General features: G+C 37.3%; 1 protein-coding gene across 1 annotated transcript; it reads right to left on the bottom strand.

Annotated features, from left to right (window-relative positions):
• Positions 1 to 274: 274 nt before the first annotated feature.
• On the bottom strand, positions 275 to 14,401 carry LOC130251442 (WD repeat and coiled-coil-containing protein-like). The gene is made up of 3 exons (XM_056488057.1): positions 12,482 to 14,401; positions 3,637 to 3,757; positions 275 to 478 (listed from the first exon to the last, which is right to left on the bottom strand). Exons 1-3 carry the CDS (start codon positions 14,399 to 14,401, stop codon positions 312 to 314), a joined length of 2,208 nt encoding a protein of 735 aa, XP_056344032.1. The 3' UTR covers positions 275 to 311.
• Between the last annotated feature and the right edge of the window lie 7,978 nt (positions 14,402 to 22,379).

The following is a 22,379-nucleotide window of genomic DNA, read 5'->3' as shown; positions in this document are numbered from 1 at the left end:
AGCATAATACTGTTCCTCCAAGAACATCCTGACCTCAACCAAAGTAGACAATAGTCTCTCCACTCCAGTCCATGACAACCATTTATAACAGCAGCTGAAGTGAACTTCACTGTAGGTCCAGTCCTTCAGAAGAAATCATGAGCATCCAGCCAACCTGAGAATGTAGCTATAGTGTAACCATGCCACAGATTTTACAGTTACAATACATGGAAAGTAGTGAAGACAGCTTTCTAGTCTCTCAGTGTCTGAAACCACAGAATGTCTCTGTGTTGTAGGAGAAAAGAAGGTCATTGGGGTTCTTTGTTCAGAAATTATGTCACTCTGCTTGGTGGTCGCATTGGGATGCTTTTTTTGCGGGAGTGACCTCCACAGACTTCTGAACTGTCAGTTCCATCCCTTATGATTATCTCTTGTGTGGCTTTGAATATTAATGGCACAAAGCCGTCCTTGTCTGCAGTGAGCACAATCCAAGAAGAGCCTACAAAAATTAAGCAAGAAAAAGAAAATGAGTGCACTGCTGTGGTTATGTAAATGTAGAAGCACGTTTTGAAAAGTCAGTGGGCACGCAGGCAGAGCAGGGTTTCTTTTTGTGCACTAAAGCCTTATTACACTAATGACATTAAGATCTGACAATCCATGCTCAACACACCTTTGTGCAAATGCAGTGAGGGGCTAAATGAAAGGTCTTGCAAGGTTTGAGGCATTTTGTCCATTATATAAATTAAGTTCAAACACAAGGTGCATTTTTGCTAGTTCTGATAAACTATCAGTATTTTCATCCTCTGAAAACTCAGCCAGCCTTTCTATGATGACTTTTGTTTTAATGACATCTACCTATGCTTAGCTTTTTCACTCATCTGTCTACCCAAATGACAAAGAGATTATAAAAACTGGAAAAGTTGCCAACAAAAATGATTGTGCTGTACTTGTTCTAGTAGGGAATAGGGGTCTCCATCTCATTACTGTCAAACCAAGATTGTTTCATATGTTTTCAATTTCATATAGCAGATAGAAGAAAGTTACACCTTGAAGGTGATTTACAAAAGATGATTTACAAAAGCTGCTACAGTAGAATTTCTTGTCTTTTAATTATTTATTGAATATTCTCCTAAAGAGAATGCGCAAAATATGTATGACATTTTTAATCCTTTTTCTTCTGAAGGAAAAAAAGTAAAAAGAGACAAGATTTAAAAAACCAAAAGACTACAAAACTATTTAGGTTTTCTTTCTGTATTGCATAGAAGTTGAAAATAAACCTTCCCTCACTTTGTTTTTACTTTTCTTAGCAAATTAGCTTAAAAATGAAGCTATAATTATTTTCTTTAGTGATTCATCTATCTTTCTTTTTGGCTGGATATTGCAGTTCTCATAGAAAAGAGTGAATTCTCTATTTATTTTTTTTTCCAGTTTGACAATTTATGGAAAAAAAATCGGTGGCAACTTAAAAGCATTGGGAGAACCTTTATATGGCACACTTTTCCTTAGAGCATGTGATTTTGTCATTATTGAGCAGGGGCATTAGCTGAGATATGAGGGAAAGGAAGCCCTAATAGGTTCTGTGTTGGGATTTTAGATTTTGGATATAAAACTGTTTTTGAAATGGAATGTGAAAAAGGGACTGTAGAAAATCCAAATGAACCATTCTTATTTTGTCATAACAAAGCATGCTCCTGGAGAAGGTAAATCTCCCCTTCTTTAACTACTAACAAAGCACTTTTCCAACTGGCTGTATGTTGTCATGTCACCTGTTACATCATAAGAAGATTGTCTTTCCAAACCATGAATCTTTAATCTTCTGCTCTTAATACTTTCTTTCTAAATCTGAACAGACTTCAGGTTCTGTGAGCAGTGGGCCTGAAAGTGGAAGTCCTAAATGAATAAAGTGGAAGTTCCAAATTGATAATCCATTGTTCATCAAATTGATGAATCAAACTTTTGTGTCACACTCTTGGGCCTTATTTTCATCCATTGAAATGCTGGAAATTCGCATATCTCACAGGATATTTCTATGGAAAAGCTGTGTGCAGAGTATAGTACCCTTTTACTGTGAACAATTATGATGATGATGTGCCAAAAAGAGACTCCTGTGTGCTGCTACCAGGGCACTACACGACAGACTATATTTAGCACAGGTAATGGTATTACAGTCCTGGTTTTAAAGTGCAAACAATGAGACTGAGCTCATTGCTCCTTTAACTCCAATGATTTTAACAGCATTGCAGTGGGCATGAATTTTTGACTTACAATTGTGAAGCTTTTCCCTCCAATGCTTAAGTGTTTACTCACAGTAAAAAATGTCAGGCTGTCATTATAGTACAAGCATGCTCTACATTACATAACCTTTAATTATACAGTATTAAAGGATGGGAGTGATATTTTTAAATTTTGCATTTAATATTTATGTCTTGTGTCAAAAGAAACTTTTAGGAATATAAGTAAGTATCATCTAGAACTGAATAAAGAGCTACACAACTGCTTCTTCTCCAAACATTATAATTTTGCAGGATTTTTGTTTAGGAATTTTAGGAAAGATTCTTGTTTCTGTTTTCCTTTTGCTGGAAGTGTACAGACTCAATATCAGAAAATACAAGCAGAAAGAGGGACACATTAGGATGATTCTGAGACATTATCTTTTTGATATCTTTGAAGTCTAATACATGAGGAAATTGAGGAGAGGTGTTCTGCTAATTAAATATTCAACTTGTCTATAGAGCTGAAAAAAGGTTTTCTCAGTCCCCTGGTTTATAATGGGCATTTCTTTCCAAAATCAAGAGCTGGAAATACAGGCAAAAAATGGGCTCCTCCTCGCCTCATGTTGCTGCATGAAGCCTGCTTTGAGTTAGCTCAGGTCTCAACAGCAGGCAGAGATTTTTCATATATGCTTCCACTGCACTGCACAGTCAAGGAAGATTCCTGACAAGAATATAGAACCTGCATATCCTTGTCTTTTGGAACAACCTCAGAAAGAGGATCATAGTAGTCTATCATGAGAAAAGCCATCAGAAGCATTATAGAGAAATGGCTAAGAAATGGAAGTATGTGTTGCTGAGAAGGTGTCACACAGGAACAGACAGGGACAGGGCAATTCAGAGGCTTGTCTGGGGCCAGGGTTCCCCTTGTGGCATCTGTCCTTATGAGTTAATCAGTGGTGAGTGGTAAAAATTGGAGATCGGCAAATAGTAACATTGAGCTTCATTTTTTATCCTACATTAAAATAATCCCAAATGTTACTTGACATATAAATATATATATATCATCTTCTGAGAGTGAATTTTTCTCCAGCCTATACTCTGTTGTGAGGCTTAGACATGCTAGTAAGGATGGGTGAAGAAAAATGCCAAAAGATTTCAGGAAAGCAATTCTACTTCCAGGTAACACAGTGTACTGATTACTTTCTCAGCTTTCCTTTGCAGAGGCACCTAACATATTACTCTGTTAATAGGTAGTTTTGCAGTTACTTAGCATTTAAATTATTTCAAGAGATTGCTGTGTTTCAGGCAAGGGAAAACACACACTTGCAAAAAAACTTAGTTAACTCAGTTTACTAAAGTCTAGGGTAATTATTCTATCACAAATACCTCTTTTATGCTAAAAATCTCAGGTGAAACCAGATAGCAAAAATAAAAAAGAACATACCGTGTTTCATTTCAATAACAGGCAGATCAAATAGCTGCTGGACTAAACTCAGATGGATCTTGCCATCACAGAGGAGAACATCTTTTGTTTCTTCAATAACTGATCCATTTGAAAAGCTTTTCTTCATATGCATGTAAGCAAAAGAAAAGATCTTGTTAATGGCTTAGACATCAACCATTCCTCTGCTCTTACTCCTTTCAGTTCTTTAGTTACTTTGCCTTTTACTTTGTCTGTCTTTCCTACCGTTCATAGATGACATCATTATGCAGGACCATTCTAAGCACAATCTCATAGTCCCATGTGAGGAGGATGAAAATTCCTCTTTGTTTTTTGCTTTATGAGCTTCTGCAACTCAAAGCTGCCTCAGCCCTGTGTGTGTTTTACCCTGGGGTGGGCATCTGTGTGTCTGTTGGGCCTCCCTGCCTGAAGCCAGTTTAGTGGAAGGGAATATATCATACCTGGAATAATGTTCCAGATGCTGCCAGAGTAAATGAGTACTCTGCTCAGTTTCAGCTGTATATGTTGGTGGGTTTGAAAGCCATTGGGTAGCTATTCCACTCTGGTAAAATAACCTCAGAGTTATTTTGGCACAGGGAGTTTTGCAGAGAGACTGGACGTAGCAGTAGTCTCTCTGAAAAGCTGTCACAGCAAGGTAGCTTGGGAATCCTGTGACTTGCTTTGAGAGAAAGGGAATAGATTTACAGCCTTGGAATTTGCTATGATACAGAAAGAACACACTTGAATATAAAGGTGGCTTGTTTGTGCTTCATAAAATTTAGGTGCCCCTGAGAATCAATGTGCTTCTGTTTCATCTTTCTGGTTACTGCAAGGTGCAAGGACAAAAAATAGTTGAGCTACTATGGTAAGGGAGTGCATATATATTTTAATTTACATTTTCCTATCTGCTATAATTTAAAATTCCTTTTAACATTGAAAATTTTCTGATGACTCCATGTTGTTATGAAATAGATATGAACAGGACATTTTCCTCTAAATAATATTGCTATACTTTGTCCTGTGAATTTTGTTTTGTTCATTCCATGCTTTCTCCCTATGTAGTTCCATGTGCTATATTTTGCTTTATTTCTTTTTATTTGGCATCTTTATGTTTGCAATACCCCCAGATGTTACGTATTTGTTATGAATAAACAGTCTATTTACCCAATTTCATAGACCCCTCTGTTTCATGCATTCAAAAGGGATCCAAGATAATATTTCAGAACTCATCTATCCTAACTCCTGTTCTTGTCCTACTCTGCCTGTGTCTACTTCACACCCTTGAATTTTTCTTGCTAACGTAAAACTTACAGTTGAATGAATTCTCCACTGCATCTTTTATTTGTGTGCACAGTAATCTGACCTTTGACTAAATAAATGTCTCTTGTAATGCTTGTCTTCATTTCTAATTGTGCTGTCTTTTGACAGTTGCTCTCTGTGAACGTGTGCTTTTTTGCTGTGTAACAACCTTTCTAAATCAATCCCTTTCACTTTTCTGTACACAGTATCTGTGCTGTCATGCAACCTCATTGAATTCTGTAAATCAGAATGGCTGCTGACTGTTGCAAATGTCTTTTCCCCTAGTCTGCTATAAATTGCTTATGCAGATAGTGTATGGCTGATCGTTATTTTTTTATTTATTGTGATTGATTTTGTACATAAGAACCATAAAAAATGTCTTTCCATTAAGAATGTGAACTTTCCAACTTTCAGAGGTCTTCTCATCTTTTTCCACATTCAAAACGACCAGAAATTTGTTGGTGCATAAATAATAAAGGACATCCCTAAGGAATGCATCAAGGAAGTATAATTTTCTTAGTCATAAACCTACAGCAACTTTTTGTTACAGCTGTAACTATATAAGAGAAGTTCTCTGTAATTTTTAGATATTTCCAAGTTACATAATACCATATTCTATTGAACCTAAACACACCTGAAACCCAATGGGCTGGATGTTCAGCAGAGAGTGTGTGCTTTGCATAGGCATTGCAAAGGTGCTCTTTGCCTGTGCAGGTATTTGTGCAAAGCTTTGTCATTGCTGCAGATTGTGGACTAGCACATTTAACAACTATTTCATTTTCCTGAGTACAGGTTGAAATAGTAGAGTTTATTCAAACTGGAACTTCACTTCATGAATTAAAGAAAAAAAATGGACTGTAAATGAGACAGGCTTATTGCCTTGACCCAAGTGGTCCATTTTCACATCAATAGGTTCAGCTCAAGAATTATCAGAAAATAATCTAGATCCGTCTCTCTTGACTTGAAATCAGTTGAATGGAAATGTATATTCAAGATGGCATTGTTCTAGTTTGTATCCTGTATAGCACTGTACATTATTATTGGAACAGCCATTGGAAGTGGAAGCCATTTTTGTATACAAAAAACTGCACAACACCTATTTTTTATCCTAAACAGTTTTTCAAGTACAGACCTGAAAGATCAAGTCTCAGTTGTTTGTCTTTCATTGCTTGTCAGTGTTCATATGAGCTATTTTCTCTGTCATATGCTTTTGTTTATAATGATAAACCTACTCATTTTATACATTTATTTTTTACTTTTTACAAATTCTGTCAGATCAAGAATCTTTCTCTGTTATAATCTTCTAATTATGTAGCCTTTTTGTTTAATACTTAGTTTAAGTGATGATCATGTGCCTTCTCTTGGAGGAATGTGTTCACACACATAGTAACACAGATTAACTTATTTAAACCTGTACCTACTTGTGAGGCAGGTAACTCTTAGTATCCCCTTTTTATAGAGGATCATACAATTACACAGGGAGTTTAAGAGAGATAGTCAAAGTCATGGAAGTAATTTGTGACAGAGTTAGAGGTACATCTAAAAGCTTGCCTTGGTACTTCTCACTTTCATGCCTTAACCAAAGACAATTTTCTAGCCAAATCTAGATTTAATCCACTTCTTCCCAAAATCCATGTCTGTTTTTGCTATGTTGTTATTTATTTCCAATAGGAATCAGAGGACTTGAAATTCCCAGATTAAAATCCCTTGTGTTTGTTGCTTTATCCTAGAACAAAGTTTATTGGTAGACAACGAACTGTTGTTAATGTTAATCACAGAAGAAACAAATATACTTCCACATATATTATTGTATATTTTCAGATTAAGTTTCTTTAGTCAGCTTCCTATAGTATGTCAAATCCAACTCTCCTTCAAGAAAAACCAGGCAAAAAGAAACAGTCAATTCAATAATTGTTTTCCTTCACCCAGGTCAGCCTGCCTAGATCAGATTTTATGGCCTATAAAGGGTGTTCTAGGCAGCAGCCAGCCCATCACAGCAGTGCCAAACTGTCTTTCAAAACTCATGTTTTGGATTGCAAATATGTATGAGAAAAAAATCATTTACTAAGGCAAAAGGATTCCTGGATGAGATGTTACATATTTCATGTATGTCTGCAAAGTAAGTGAACATGCCTTCTCTCCCTTTTTTGAACCCCACTGAGCAGTCAGCTGGAGCTGGTTCTGCCTCTTGGCCTTTTCTTCATTTGTCTTGTATTTCCTAATGCACTGCCTGCGCTCCCCTGCATGCTGAAATCATCTTAATGAACTTAAATTCAACAGCTGATGAAACAGCAAAGTAAAAAGAATGTGCTACCAATCAGAATTGTTTTTACTGACACTGGGTTATCGATCAGTTGAAGTTTCAATGTGTCTTTCTTGCCCATGGATGTCTAGGAATGTAAAATGTTTTTCAGATGGGATCTGCCAGCTGTATGCCCAGTGCTCATTACCTGCTGAAGGATGTGCTTCACTGATGTGCCCACACATTGCCTTTGTTCTTTTCATTACAGTATTGTATTTTGGATTCACAGTCATCTTGCAGTCACTAAGCATGTACAAAAGCAGAAATTTCATCTCTTAATTCTGGAATATATTACTATGCACCTTATTTTAGCTCATTTAGTTAATTTCAGGTTTTTTTAAATTCTAAATGTTAAATAATAGTCATCAATTTACAGGTGTGAAATCCTGATCCTTTACTGAAAATATTACTGACTTCATGTCATATGCACATTTTATAAGCATAACTCAGCAGATCATTAATGAAACTTTTAGATGAGCCTGAAAATCCATCACTAGAAAATCCACTAGTAATTTTTTCCATTTTCTTCTATATTACTGTAGCTAATGCTATCTCTTTGGAGCTAATTCAGCTAATTCCTTAATCATCTTTTTTTTTTTTTTTTTTTTTTTTATTAATCCCTATTCTCTGCTGTGGAACAAATAATTTCCCCTGTGGCATGATTTCAAGTACTGTACTGAATTACAGGTATTTCAAATATTCTTCATCCCCTTTATTTTAATAATCTGTTATTTTATAAGGGAAAGGTATCACCTTACTACATGCATTGTACAGTGAACAGTGCTGTAGTTGCCTAGGATTCTGTTTTCATTCTTTTAAACCCTTGATTTTAACTGTGTTGTGCTCCACTGGTGATTTCAGGTTTCATACCTTAGTACCCATTAGTCAGCTTGCTTTTACCTTGCCCCCATATTCATTGTGCAGGATGAGAAAAAGCTAGTAGATTAGCTAGATGTGGGGGTTCTGTCCCAGAAGACAATGAAAAGACACTTAAAGAGCCAAGCAAGAGAGCCATTATAGAGGAAGAGAAATTATGATTTACATTCTCATTGCGCCTGGTGCAGCATTGCCACAGGTAGTGTTCATTAGGTTTGACAGCTTGCACTGCTCCCCTTCCCTATCATCATTTCTACTGTTGCTGTGATTTCTGCCTGCTTTTTGCTAGATTCTGTTTTTATTGCGGTGGAGATATCAATATCTTTCCTTTTCTTACCCTTATGTGGGACATTCCAACTGCAACCTTAATTAACCTGGCAGAGAAGCATAAGCCTGTAAAATGTTTACGCAGGAAGAGATCTGAGGTGCTCAGAGGTGCTTAAATCCCAGCCCAGTTTGCATTTATAGGGCACATCAGCATTCCAGGTGACATGATGCTGGGATTTCTCTCCTCCTGGCTCTCTGTTAACAGTTCTGCAACTACTGTTTCAGGTGTACTGCCATCTAAGATATACCTTTTGTGCTTGTGCTTCCACGATCTTTATGTATGATCTTTACTTTCTTTGTGCAGTATGAAAACTTGGCTCTATTTTTGACATTGCATGTTCCTTTCCTTTTGCACCTGCATATCCAACAAACAAATCATCTGCTCTAACAAAAGGAATTGTGTCTCCTCTACAAACCCCGCTTGTCTGCTATTGATCAGTTTCAGAGCACTGTTGACAGAATTTGTTCATAACAAATTCCTCAACCTTGCTCAAAATGTTATCCATGCATTAATCACACTTTCTCTGGACTACTGCAGGTCTTTCTTTTACAGTCATCCTAAATCTTTTCTTTCTAAATTTCAGGATAGCTGACTAGTTTCTTACTCCAGAGAGCAGTCATTTCAGCTTCCTCTTCCATCATTTTCATGACCTACTTTCTATTTCTCAACCTAAGTCAAAATTGCCCTTTGGATTTCTGAAGGGTTCATGGTCTTATTACAGCTCATCATTTCAGCCTGGTCTTCACTCATTTTACTGTGCCCCCCCCTTATATTCCCTTTCTTTAAGTCATGTATTTCTATCAGAGCTTTACTACCATATATTTGGATCCTTTCTGTTCATCTCCCAGATATGTGTTAAAGAAAAAAGAAGTTTATTTTGTAGCTGACCTTTGTAGCTATAGTAAATTGTATCAAGATACTATAAAAGTAAAAATTGACTTGGGTACAATTATTGGTGAGTGCTAAGAAAAGAAAGTCGTTGTGACTAATTGCTGAAAAGATATTATTTCCTGTTTAATTATGCAATATATGCTCTCAGTCATATAAACTTTTGACATCATGCTGCTTGTGAAGAAAATGTAGGAGTTTAAAGATGTTCTTCAGATTAAGATGAATCTTATTCCTCCTGGAGAGGTTTGCCTAAATGCCTTTAATTTGAGATCCAGATTGGCTTTATTTCCACTGTAATTAGCTTTTGAATGAGACTACTTTAAATATTCTGCAGCTGTTTCTTTTCTGGGGGAAAAGGATAATAAAAGTATCTTGTTGCAAAATGAAACAGAAAAAAATATGTGACAGATCTTCTTTTTTTTTTTTTTTTTTTTTTTTTAAATAATATCTTCTTTTATTGCATTTGTCTGTCTGCCCTCCCACATTCCCCGAATCACAAGCCTGTATGTGATGAAAGAGAAATAATATTTGCTTTTCAGGGTTGAATGATCAAGTTACCTCTGGTGGCTGAATGCTATTACGAAAGTGATAGTGCAGTGATATTTCCAAAGTGTGAATGATCATGGCTTTCTTCTATGGCTATGGGCTACAAAGAATACAAATTCTGGTAGCACTGCATAGATGTGACTTCAGAGGAGTTACAGGCAGGCTTGCACTAACAGGATAAACAAAGGTTTTGAAGGCTGTTAAATCAGCAGACATTATGAATTATTAAGTAATAAATGTTTTGGGTTTTTTAGTTTTCTAAGCAGAACACGAAGTACTCACAAATATGTCAATAACGCTTCTGTGCAACAGTATTCAAAATTTCTCATTAATTTTTGCTACATTTTTATCTCATGTTTGAAACTTTCATTTTATTTTTTAAATACATAAATATGGTTATGCAGCTCTGATCATCATATTCTTTAGTACAATAGATTTCTCGATCAAGACTGAGCCTCTGCTGTGCTGGGATTATAGAGACACTTAAGAGGACATGCACTTGGCACAAAGAGCTGGAAGATAATGGCCATATTATTGACTGGACTGCAGTGTTCCTAAAGCTTAGAATGTTTTCCACTGGCTGATATTTATATCATAAGGCAATAAAGCTATTTCCTGACTTTTTGCTCAGAATCTGCTTTTTTGAACAGAATCTGGCTGGAGCCCACAGCCCAGCTGGTCTCTGAGCTCACAGTGCACTAAACAACTCCTGAAGGAGGAACAAGGTTCAGATGTCTGAATATAAACTAATCAAAACAACTATTTCACTGAAAATTATTAGCTGCCTATGAAGCAAATATTTCCCTGTCTGTCTGCAGACCTTTCTGCTGAGTTTATTTTTCATTATTTTTTGGCATCATGCTATGACCCTGGTAGATTTCAGAAGAGGAGCTGAACTGTACAAGGCATTAGTCAAGACTTCTCCAGGAAAGCTGTGTGTGGGAAGGCATTAGTGGCACTTTTTCTGAGTCATTGTAATGCTAGCAGTGCTTGCTGCTTGCTTAATGTGAAACTAACCTGTTTCAATAAAGAAGTATTCCTTTCTAAACAAAGTTTTTCTAGCAGTATTTTAGAAGCACTTAATTTTTTGGTTGTTCTTTCCAAAGAAAAATAACAGGTTAATTCTTCTTGTGCAAGCATGTGCACAGCAACTTCAGATCTTAGATTAATGTTACATGTCACAAATAAAACTTCTCTTGGGAAAGGTTAATCCAATTGAATCTTAGAAATAGGGCTGCTTGCTAAATAAATAAGTTGATTTATGTTAAGAAATCAAAATTAATTTGAACATTCTGGAGAACAGAAGGGCTTGCTTCTTGGCCAATAAAATCCTAAATTATTTAAAATAGACATGCTGCTTTTTCAGAAGAATTTGTATAATGTGTTCAAGTTAAATTATTGACTAATTCAGATCGAAAGCTTTGCTATTTTTCAGAGAACTCAACACACCAGAATCTGTTTAAATGCCAAGTAAATTATTGCTAGAAAGTAATGACCATGATTGAATCGAGTCACCATTCTCTTAACAACTGTTTAAAGAGGGGTACTTAGATGTCTATATGGATTCCTTTAAAGTTAAAGGAAGTAAAATTTGCTTCAGCATCATCATAATGCAGTGTATGATTTTGACATAATGCTGCTTATGTTGCAGTAGATAAGAATGCACTTATAATTGGCATCTACATCCTGAAAGGAACACCAGTTTTATCACTACCATCAGCATGGTCAAAAATCTGATCAGTATAATGTTATTATTATATATTCTTGTGAATAATATTAAAAATAATAGATAGAAATAATTACCCAACCTACATTCCTTAGCTGAAATTCTTATTATAGCCAGGAGAAAACTTGCCAAAACAGGGGTAGATAGGAGCATGATGGTTTGAAATTTTTATATTTATTTAATGAAATCATAATTACATATTGATGGATTGGAAAGTTTTTCTTTGTTTGAAGGGGGTTTTTTAAGAAAATTTTAAGTGGTTATGTGTTTTACAAATTGAGTACATTTTATTTTGAATAATGAATATTTTGAAGAATAGTGTTGAGAAATTAAAGTAGAAATAATTCAAATTCATGTCACGTCCATTTAAATTTTCCATAAATTGAGATTCAATACTTTATTTCAGTCTTCCTGTGAGTCTGGCTATCTTCAAACTATGGATTTGAGCTCCAGTTTAAATTTATTACATTTCTGGTGAGCTGCTGTAGCCCCATTCATCATCTTATCTCTGCACTAAACTAAAATATAAGCCTTTTGTAGATTAACAACTCTGGCTCGGTTCTCTCTAACAGATGCACACAAAATCAGCCAGTGTCCAAGACAATTGTGCATCATCAAAAAACAAACAGACAAATCTCCCATGTTTAAGTTACCTCTAAACTATGTTAAGTATCCTATAAACTATCCACATCATCCTGAGTTATTGTTCCAATGACAGATTATAATTCCATTTTAGATTAGACTTGATGCCAAACCTAGGTTACATTTGTTGTGGGTTAATAAGAATAAACTTCATGCTTTTGATTTAAAGCTAAATAAATGCAAGACTGTTTAAAAATTTGGTTCCTATCACAGTATTTCTTAGGTGACAGAATGTTACCTGGTAAGTGACATGCACGACAGGCGGTTCCTGGGAGCACGGGTAGGCGAAGGATATCCTCCTCCCGTTCCTAGCGAAGTCCGTGATTTCGGAAAGACTCAGCTGTAACTCATTGAAACTGCCACAAAGTCTCTCCAAATTTCTAGATATGTGTCTCATTCCCCTTTCACTTGGCAAATTGTTGTTTTTAGGAGAATTTGATGTTTCTTGGATTACATTGAACTGCACTTTAGGGGATGTTGGTCTGCTGGAAATCCTGCTAGGTGATCCAAAACCACGAAGAGACACTGAGCGATTCATAGGTTCAGCATCCAATGTTTCCAAGGCCACCGAGGAGTCACCCAGGAGCCTTTTTTCATCCAGGTCACTCACACTTGACGAAGAGCTCTGCTCATAACTAGGGCTCTTTACTTCTTCAATGAGTCTTCTCCTGCCACTTGGAGACTGAATAACTGTGCTTCTTGGTATTAATAACTCCTTGATTTGAAGCTGGTCTTCTGTGGCAAGATTCTCAAAGAATTTTCTTTTTCCAGGTATATTAAGAGAGGATTCAAAGTTATAAAGCATATTCTGCTTAGTCTCGGGCAATGCTGAAGAATTTTCTTCCAGCATCAGTTCTTTGACCATAAGACGCATTACATACCTGTCTGAACTTGAAGATGGAATGAGATTAGGCTCAGGGAACCTCTGCTTGCCAATCAGAATCAATAAGAGTTTATCTGTTAAAAAGCATAGGCCCTTTGGTCTTTCATTTTTTTCCAGTTGGATTTGTTGAATGTGAGGCATGCAGGAAGAGGTTACTGAATATACCAGAACAATATTAGTAGCATTAGAGGCTACTGCCACAATCTGAGCTCTAAAGTCAAATGCCATTATATCAGGAACCAGAATACCTGGGATGGTGACTTTCCTGGTGGTCGTTACCTTCCTCTCAAAAGTCACCAAGATCAAGTGAGAAGAATCTTGACCGTTTGCTGCTGCAGAGTCTTTGTGTTTCAGAGTAAGGAGAGGACTGGGATCTGACCGACGGTGGTTTGCAAGGATATGGGTCAAATCCACAGGACCTGATGAAGAAGAGGCAACTGAATCAACGCCTGATCTATCTGAATCTATGGACTTTCTTCTTGTGTCCATGGAGTATTCCTCATCACCAAGCACCAAAGCAGGCTGTGAGATTAAAGAACCAGCTTCTGTACCAGAGGGCACATCAAATGCAATGCCTGCATTGAAACCACAGACATTATCTAAAGGAAGCTCAGTAGCTACAGCAATTTGGAAATCCAGGGTGGCTTCTATAGCACAGATATAACCTCCAACATCAAAAACTGGGCAAAAGGAGCAGATATTTAGAGTTTTCTGAGCATTATCCCAAATGTAGGAGTGCAGGGCACTGCCTATAGCAACTACTAAACGATTACCATCCTTAGTCCAGCAAGCACAGTGGATGAGTCCGCTGCTTTTGATCTCTGCCTTAACCCTCGTATTGTCAGTGCGAACGGCATGCAAGACTGAAGCATCTCGTTTTGTAAGCACAGCCAAGACCTCCTTCTTTGGATGCCAGACACAGCCCTGAGAAAGCAGTGGAAATGGCTCACCAACCTCACAAGTCTGAGAAATCAAGGGCTTTCTCTTCTCTGCACTGCTGTAGACCAGCTGCCAAATGCTTACGTGCTTTTTGTGCTGAATAGCAAGCAGAGCTGGGGTTTCTGTAGAGCAACATGGGCCCCAGTAAAGTCCATGCACATGTTCAAATTGACCAACAATGCTTGAGTCTCCAAACTTCAGTTCTCCATTTTGATAGTATAGAGTGGTCAGTATCACTTGCTTCCCATCTGTCCAGGCAATGCCATGCACCGGGTGGATAGCTTGATATAAAGCATTGAGGCCAGTTCGCAGCAGCTTTGCCTTTCCCAGATCCATTTTTTAGGCTTTTTTTCTAATGGTGATTGTTCCAAAGTAGAGGATCCATGGAATTCACTTGCAGATCACTATGAGAAAATTTTTTCCCGTGTCTCCTTCCCTTCCTTTCCAGCATCAAGCTGCTATTTTCTGCTAATAATCCAAGAATCTATATTGTGAACTCCTTCTCAGTAGGCCTGCAGCTGCTCTTCTAAGTATAAATCCATGTCAAAGCTGCTTTGGCTATGTCTTTTCCTGGGAGGAGTTATCATCTTCATGTGATTGCTAGCAAGGTTTAACCAATTACTGTGCGTTTTTGTAGAAGGCTATTTTTAACTCTTCAGGGCTGGGAATATATTTAAAAATAGCACTAATACCTTGACCTTCAGTGAATGAAGGTCTTTACCAAAGAGAGAGATCATACACTGGTAAGCCTAAGTATTAAGCTACAGCCTGAAATAATGACCTGACACTTCTTTCAGCCAGCCTTTGAAGGATGAAAGAAGATTTAAACATAACTCAGAACTGTACAAGGCAGATTGCAATCTGTGATGGACAGCATCTTTCAAAGAGACAAGATCTGAAATGACTATGAAAGGAAAGTAGAAAAGGAAAATCATGCTCTTTTCTGTTAGTAGTTACCAGAGAATGAAGGAAGGTGAGATTTAAAAATAAAACAAACACCTAAACAAACTAAAAAGACCCAAGTACATAGTCTAGAAGCAAAGAGAGCTGATTAGTGATTAGTGTTCATTTTACTGGGACATATTTCCTAGCCACAAATATATTTCTTTCTTGGTCTTCCCAGCCACCTGTATCTGAAGGCTGTTCTCTTATTATACAGACAGAATGCAGAGAGGAATCCAAAAATTTCCTGTTTCTCCTAACCCTGCATTTTCCATAATATGTAACATAACATCATGCAAGATCTTTGAGTTGTCAAAGACCCCAAAGCCCCCCAACTAATAAACTGCTGTAGCACAGTGGGGCTGTGGGAGGATACAGCAGTTTGGGTGGCTGTGTTGTTTCAGGCCCAGAGCTGGGCCAGATGGGGCCTAGGTTGTTTCCATCCTTCCCTCCTCAGCACAGCCTTCTCTGGGGTTAGCTTGGAGAGTGTGTGTATGGCTGGCTAAGCATAAATAGTCAGAGTGGGATTAATTAGTTGAGATATAAGCAACCATTACTATTTTCATTGCCCCTGGATATCTCAGACAGCCACACTGAGCTGGCAGGTACAAAATAGGACTTAGAGTGAGTAATGCCATTCTGGGGTAGCAGCTGGCAAAAGAGATGATCCCCAGGTAGTCCCTGGACTGCTAAGATGGCTTTAGAAGTTTATAAGCAGGTAACTGAATCCCATCCTCAGCATCTTTCTGTAATTCTTGTTTTGCCAGTGTCTTGTGTCTCTTGCTTTTTAAATTAACAAAAAGTGAATAAATTAAACCTGGGCAAAGATTTACAAGCTATCAATGCTGTAATCACTGTAGTTAAAGATATAAGACTTAACAATACACATTCTGAATCTTTAGCTCATTTATATGTTATATATTTGTATATTACCAACTGAGGAAAACAAATGTCTTGTTGAAGGCAGTTGGACCTCTGTTAAGAATTTTAATACCCTTTTTCCAGGTGTATTTACCGAGGATGTTTATTACCACAAAAAAACTTCCAAATCATTGTAATTATGTCATGTGCTCCTTCACAGCTACCTTTTTTTTCTCTTTTGTGAATTATTTCATGAATATTGCATTCAAAAGAAAAACTTTTTCATATTCTTCAAGAACAAGCCAGCAAGGATGACTAGAATATGTAAAAATTAAAAAGCTAAATATGCAGGTTAGAAGATCCTCTTTTGTATGCAAGTCTTGTAAATTCTTTGGTCTCTGTCTGTGCTTGGGGTGAAACCATGTTTTCTAATGATTTTTCCTTACTCTTTGTGGCACAGATGCCACTCTGCCATACCTATTTCACTAGAAGTTCTGATGACTTCCTCCAAGTTGTAGCAGGATTATTGGGTTTTTATATTAGTGAAAGTTTCTTACTCATAGTAGTTATAATGAATAGATTGCATTAAAATACAATCCAAGCAGCTCCATACATTGACAGTCTGTATAATATATATTTATTTGACTTTAAAATAACGGTGTTTCACTGCTTTGTTGTCTTCTGGATGTATTTTGCTGAAACTGACTAAGCTATTCTTTGGCACAGCATCTCATCCATATTCTGCACCACAGTGCCTTAAATATCCTAACAAAACTGTGTCACAGCTGGATTCTAGCAACCTAAAATGTGGTTTGGATGCAGAAATTCTGCCTCAGTGTGACTGAAATGCTTGGATGTTTTGCTAGGGATATTGTGTATTCTGCTAGCTATGCTGACATCTTGAGAGCATGAACTGACTACTTGTGTGGAAGACTGGACTTTATTTGTTTGGTTGGTTTTTTCTAAATTTCATCATCTTGTTAAGCATTTTCTCTTCAGCAGTGTCTGTGGCATTATCAGAGGATAATACAAGGTGAGGTTTGCCAGTAAGTTTGCCAGGATCATGCTCAGTTTTGGAATTCAGGTCATCTCACAAACACTGAATTCTTGAAAAATATTTGCGGCAGAGTGTGAGATTTTCATGTATCTCTGAAGGCTTTAGGAAGCAGGACTTAATCTGAAATCATACTTATGACACACATATGAAGACATACTTCATCTGAAGCATACTTATTTCTAATTAATTTTCTGAGATACACAGATACAAAGATGGCAACATCCACTAAGTTCCACTGGCATCGTACTGAACTGAGGAGTCAAGTAAGCATGAATTTGCTGTGGCCTTTTCAAAGCTCTCTAAGGCTCAGTACCATGAGTTCCTGGAAATCTGCAGGGTTTAGACTCACTGTGAGCTCTGCTCTGTAGCAATTGAGTTGGAACCTCAGACTTCTTTTGAGATAGCATTTGAGAATCTCAAGGAGAATTTCCACTCGTGATTCTGGTGGGAGGCAATAATGTGGGCAAGGAACTTCTGTGAGAACAGAATCCTCTGGTACCCTCAAAAACACTATATATGACAAAATTCATTTAAGATAAGGTTATCTTTCAGATTGTATGTTTAAAAAATTGTAAATAATGGAAGACTTGTAAAATATACAGCAGGGAATAAAACCTAAGTTATGCCATGATTATGAATTTGAACTAGTTGTACTGGGGATCAAAGAAGGCACCAAGTGAATAAAAGAGACATTGAACTTTGGTTTGGCACAACTGCCTTTTTAAAAAACAGGATTAAAAAAGAGTGGAAAAAACAAGTTCCCTACATTCAGTTAGTATATTTTTCTGGAAAAAAAAAAATCTCCATCACCTTGGCATGCACAGATCTCTACAGTGCACAGATCTCTATAGCACACACTCAAAGGCTGGTAATTGAAAACTGTTCTGGAAATACCACTGTTAGAAATCTGAGACACTGTGAGTAACCATGGTCTTTACACCTACAATGAGCTAGATTCTAATCTATCAGCATCTCTGTGCCTCTGATTAACTCTGGTTTAACTGAAATCAGAATGTGATTTAAGGTGTTTCAGCTGCTGGCACCTTGGCTGGCTTCTCCTGTGTAGTAATTCTGCGCCAATCTGTGCTTGGGAGGAGATGGTTTTTAGAAGTTGCATGTGAAGTCCAAGACTGAACACTGAGTTGTACATAGCTGCCTGTTGGTAGACATGAGTTCCCATGGTTCATAATGAGTTTTGGAAAATTAATCCAGCCTTCATCATTGCCTTTTAAGGGTGAGCTGCCTTTTATTACAATACTGATTTATATTGATGTTTTTCCACATTGCTCTACTTGCTGTTCAGAGAAACAGTGAATGCTTCTTGTGTCCAAATGGATCAGAGCTAATGAGTTCCAGGTTCTTAAACATATTTACCTGTCTATTTCTTATCCAGTGGGAGATTGGTATCTAAATATCTCTGTGGATCCGAGTTCAATGCCTTGCTGGAAAAGCTGAATTTCAGGCTTCATTTTCTCCTTTACTCATGTTAAAATAACTCTCCCAGGCTAAATCTTGTTTCAAGTTAATTAAATTGATGTTAATATTCCCGGTGACTTCAGAGGAAGAGAGATCCAGCTCAATATGTAATAAAAATGCAAGAGTAATAATTTTTCTAGTACTATTTTAACTCGACTTCATGAAATGTCTAATACTTTGTGGTATTTTTACTTCAAAAGTATGTCTGTTTAAAGCTCCTCACCATGAATTCACCAATTTAAGTAGATGTGTCATTTACTTCAACACTTTTGAGAAGCTTGAGTATTTATTTACGCAATAAATGCATACTAAATGTCTTTATTCTTTCACACTGACATTTCTTTGCCTTGAGATCTGATTTTAAAAAGTAATTATCTGTCATAAGCTAACTTGGACAGAATGTAAAAATTATGCGCAGTTAATAAAGAAACAAAATACGTAATCTGTCAGAGCAGATCCACTGATCTACGCCTTGTAAGTCAGTTCTCCTCTGACAGGGATATGTCTGTGTGCTCTTCCTCCTCTCAGAATAGGATTTTACTCACCAGCTACACAATTCTGTACGTATGCCATGTAAAGTGGGAAATACTCTAATTTTTACATAAATATATTTAAGAAATTGCAAAGAAGATTGGTTAATTAAAAAAAAACTACAAATGCAAATTATTGTGTGAAAGCAAGCCCCTCATCTTTTCTATGTTGGCTACATTCAAACTAAGGAGTCTTCAGGCAGGGAAGTCATCACTCCTTTCTAAGGCTGTTTTTTTTTAATATGTGCAGACCCTTGGTGTTATCTTTCTGGAGCAACGTCCTGGGCCAGGCTGGTTTGATCTGTCATCTGTAAATAGAGGCACCTAACATGGGGACACATGATGGACAAGACACTGCTAAAGCAAGACAAAAGTTTTGCCTCTTCTTGTAGAAGTTTATAAATTTATAAATTCTGTGAGCTCATTTCCACCCCCAGGGATATGCTGCTAGATGGCAGCTCTCCAGTTGTCATACGTGTGTAACTGACTGCAGTGACCTCTCTGACACTGGACCTTGGGTTCTCTGAAATCCCCCTGGGTCTCAGGGAAGGCACCAGAGATGCTCCATCACATCATTCCAACTGGAGCTGTCCATGACTTGCAGGAGAGTTGTGAACAGCTTTCTTGGTGTTTGTGGCTCTTGGAACTCCATTTCCTCTGTAATAGAAAGGCAGATATGCAATTCTAACGTAGAAATCCAGCACATCTGAGGGACTAGAGTTGGCAAAGCAGTTGTTAATCACCCAAGCCTTCCCTTGTGTGGTTTAGAGTGAGACTCTAGCAGTTCACTGGAGTGGAGAGAAGAGAACCAACTCTTTTCAGAAGGCCACTTAATTCTCAGTCTCAAGGGCTTAATGTTTCTCAGGCCTTCATGATGTTAAAGCAAAAGTGGTGAGCAATTAGGAAGGAAAGCAGGATGGCTATGCAAACATGGTCACAGAGAATGAGACTCATTCCTCATTTAATTGTAGGTGTGGGATTCATCCCACAAATTATTATTTTTGCACTGAAGTAAATAGGTATAGCCGCCTACATGAAGGTAGTAGCCAAGCTCCCATTAGGCAACAGCATGGAGCCTCAGCTCTCTAACATATCTCTGCACATGCACACTACAGTTGTCTAAGTCAGACCCTGCTTCCTGATTCTCTTAAAAGTCAGTGGTGAGAAATAGATACTTTTAGGGCATGATTCATTCCATCCTAGAGTACCTAAAATAGATGAAGAACTCTTGCTTTATGAGTCTAGCTGAAGTACTCGGATAGGAAATGGGTATGGACAGATGACTGCCAAGGAATGGTTGCGTAGTCATTACCTGCACGTCTGTTCTAACTAGAACATTTATCAATGAGCAGCCCACCAACAGGTCTTTCTAGAGTTACATGATTCCTGCCCACATCTTTCCCACTGCTGAATGCCCTCTCTGTCTCAAACCACTGCTTTTGACTCAATGCTCCCATATGTACATGCCAGTCCCTCGTGCACGCTTTATAAAGCAATCAGGTTTTCAATAGAAACTCCAGCACTTATGTTACAAAAATTATATTGGGCAGAAGAGCATGAAATGTTATTTAGGATATATTTCTGTCCTGGCAAATAGAGGGAATGAATGATCTAATGGGTCTTTCCATCTGTAAGTCAACATTCAGCTTCAAAATTATGGCAGTCTTTTTCTTCATAGGCATTAAATGTGTTTGTTTTTGAAGATGTCTCATCTCAGTACCTTCTTTTTTTACATTATGATGTCAGTTTATACCCTTGAAGTGATATTTTTATAATTCCCATAAGACACATCAGATAACTTATGAACCTCTTGCATGGCTAATTGCTCTTTGCCACAGTGTGCATAATCAGTTAGATCACTCTCAATTGAAAACCCATTGAGACTTGAACAAGAACAAAGGATAGTAATATTTTTAGTAGATTTATATTTGTCCCAACTTTGTAAGTTGAAAAGGTCACTAGACTCTGTCAGCTCTGGGAAAATAATTTATTATTGTAAAGGAACTCTGAACAGCATGAGCTGGACATAATCCTGTATCCAAACTGGTTGGTTGACAATGTAGAGTCAACAGAGTCAAACTCTTAGCAGCATCTTTAGGAAAGTGCACTAGAAAGCAAATTTTAGAAAGTATTTGAAAAATGGTTACTTCTGAATCACATGGGTTCTAGCATCTATTCAGGCAGCTAAACTCTGGTTGAGAATATTGATTGAGAAAGATTGTGAGGTCTCATTTTCCTTGATGTATATGGGATGTGTTTGATGATAACACTTCCAATGTCCAAGATAGTTGAGTAGTTTGCTTTTGCTTGTTCGACTTGGGACAATTTCAGAAGTGTCTGAAGAAAGCTGATTCCCAGTGGTATTTGTAAACCCTTGTAATGAAACAGCTTTAACTTGGTCTCCCATAGAATTGTTCTTGCTAGTTAGACTTAATAGGATCTCCCTACCTTCCTGATAAAGACAAAAATATTGGTGAATATGTTCTAACACAAACCTGCTAATTAAAATGAAACAGTTGTGACATTGTGCTGCTATCCACATGCTTGTTTAAGTACTTAACCGGTAACTGTGTGTGTAGGCTGAAACTGAGCTGTAGTAGATGTTTTTAATCCACAGCCCTTAAGATAGTTGAAGCTAGTTAGCTAGAATTTTATTGAAGGTGCTGGGGAGGGGTCTACATTTTTACTGAAAGTCTGTGATGGTTGTGTTTTGGCCATCTTTTTAAATCTTAGATAAGGCCTTCAAATGTAATGAAAAATAAAATTAAAAATACCTTTTCCTGCTTCCCTAGTAGGAAGGATTAGAAAGGTTTCCACTTGATCAGTTTAAGCCTAAATACCTGTTCTCCAGGATTCAGCCACATTGACTCCATGGGTGCACAACCTGAAATGGCTGATTCAGCCTTGTCTTTATGAAAGTTAAAGGCCAAATGCTGGGTCAGCTCTGATGAGGAATTGAATACCAGAGAGATTAGTGTTTGTGTTTCTCTAGAGATGAATGTAAAAAATCTGAGATTTTTAGCGGCTGTCACTATCTGTTGACACTTACCTGGAATTAAAGCAGTCTGTGGAGAATCATGCAGAAAAAATCCCAACTTTTTACAGTCTTTCTGTGCTCTCTTATTTGTAGCTGCCCTGGAATGTTACAATTTGCCTCTCTGGCTGCTGAACTTTTAGTTATGACTTCAGCTCATTTTGGTCAGGAGGTTCTAGAAACTCATTAAAGAGTGTTATAATTGCACATGCAGAAAGAAGGAAAACAAATACAACGTTAATTTTCTGAGTCCATTAGCCAGCTCCCTTGATTCATTTATCTGGAAGATGGAGAATGCCAGTTAATTTCATTTCCACAGTTACATTTTCCAAAATCATCGAAAGACTAATCAAAGGCTTGTAGCTAATATTTGCGGCTTGTTTGGTTTTCTCCTGTTGTTTGAACTGCTTCCAA

This window comes from Oenanthe melanoleuca, chromosome 3, assembly GCF_029582105.1.
Source record: "Oenanthe melanoleuca isolate GR-GAL-2019-014 chromosome 3, OMel1.0, whole genome shotgun sequence".
NCBI lineage: Eukaryota > Metazoa > Chordata > Aves > Passeriformes > Muscicapidae > Oenanthe > Oenanthe melanoleuca.
This window is presented reverse-complemented; position numbering and strand designations above follow the sequence as displayed.

What these genes read in the sequence shown, in the direction of transcription:
- LOC130251442 (XM_056488057.1), bottom strand. Translation starts at nt 14,401, where the DNA reads ATGGATCTGGGAAAGGCAAAGCTGCTGCGAACTGGCCTCAATGCTTTA. An exon ending in TCGTGCATGTCACTTACCAG is followed by an intron (nt 3,758 to 12,481) that starts GTAACATTCTGT and finishes ATGCATATGAAG; the next exon opens with AAAAGCTTTTCAAATGGATC. An exon ending in TGTTATTGAAATGAAACACG is followed by an intron (nt 479 to 3,636) that starts GTATGTTCTTTT and finishes TAATTTTTGTAG; the next exon opens with GCTCTTCTTGGATTGTGCTC.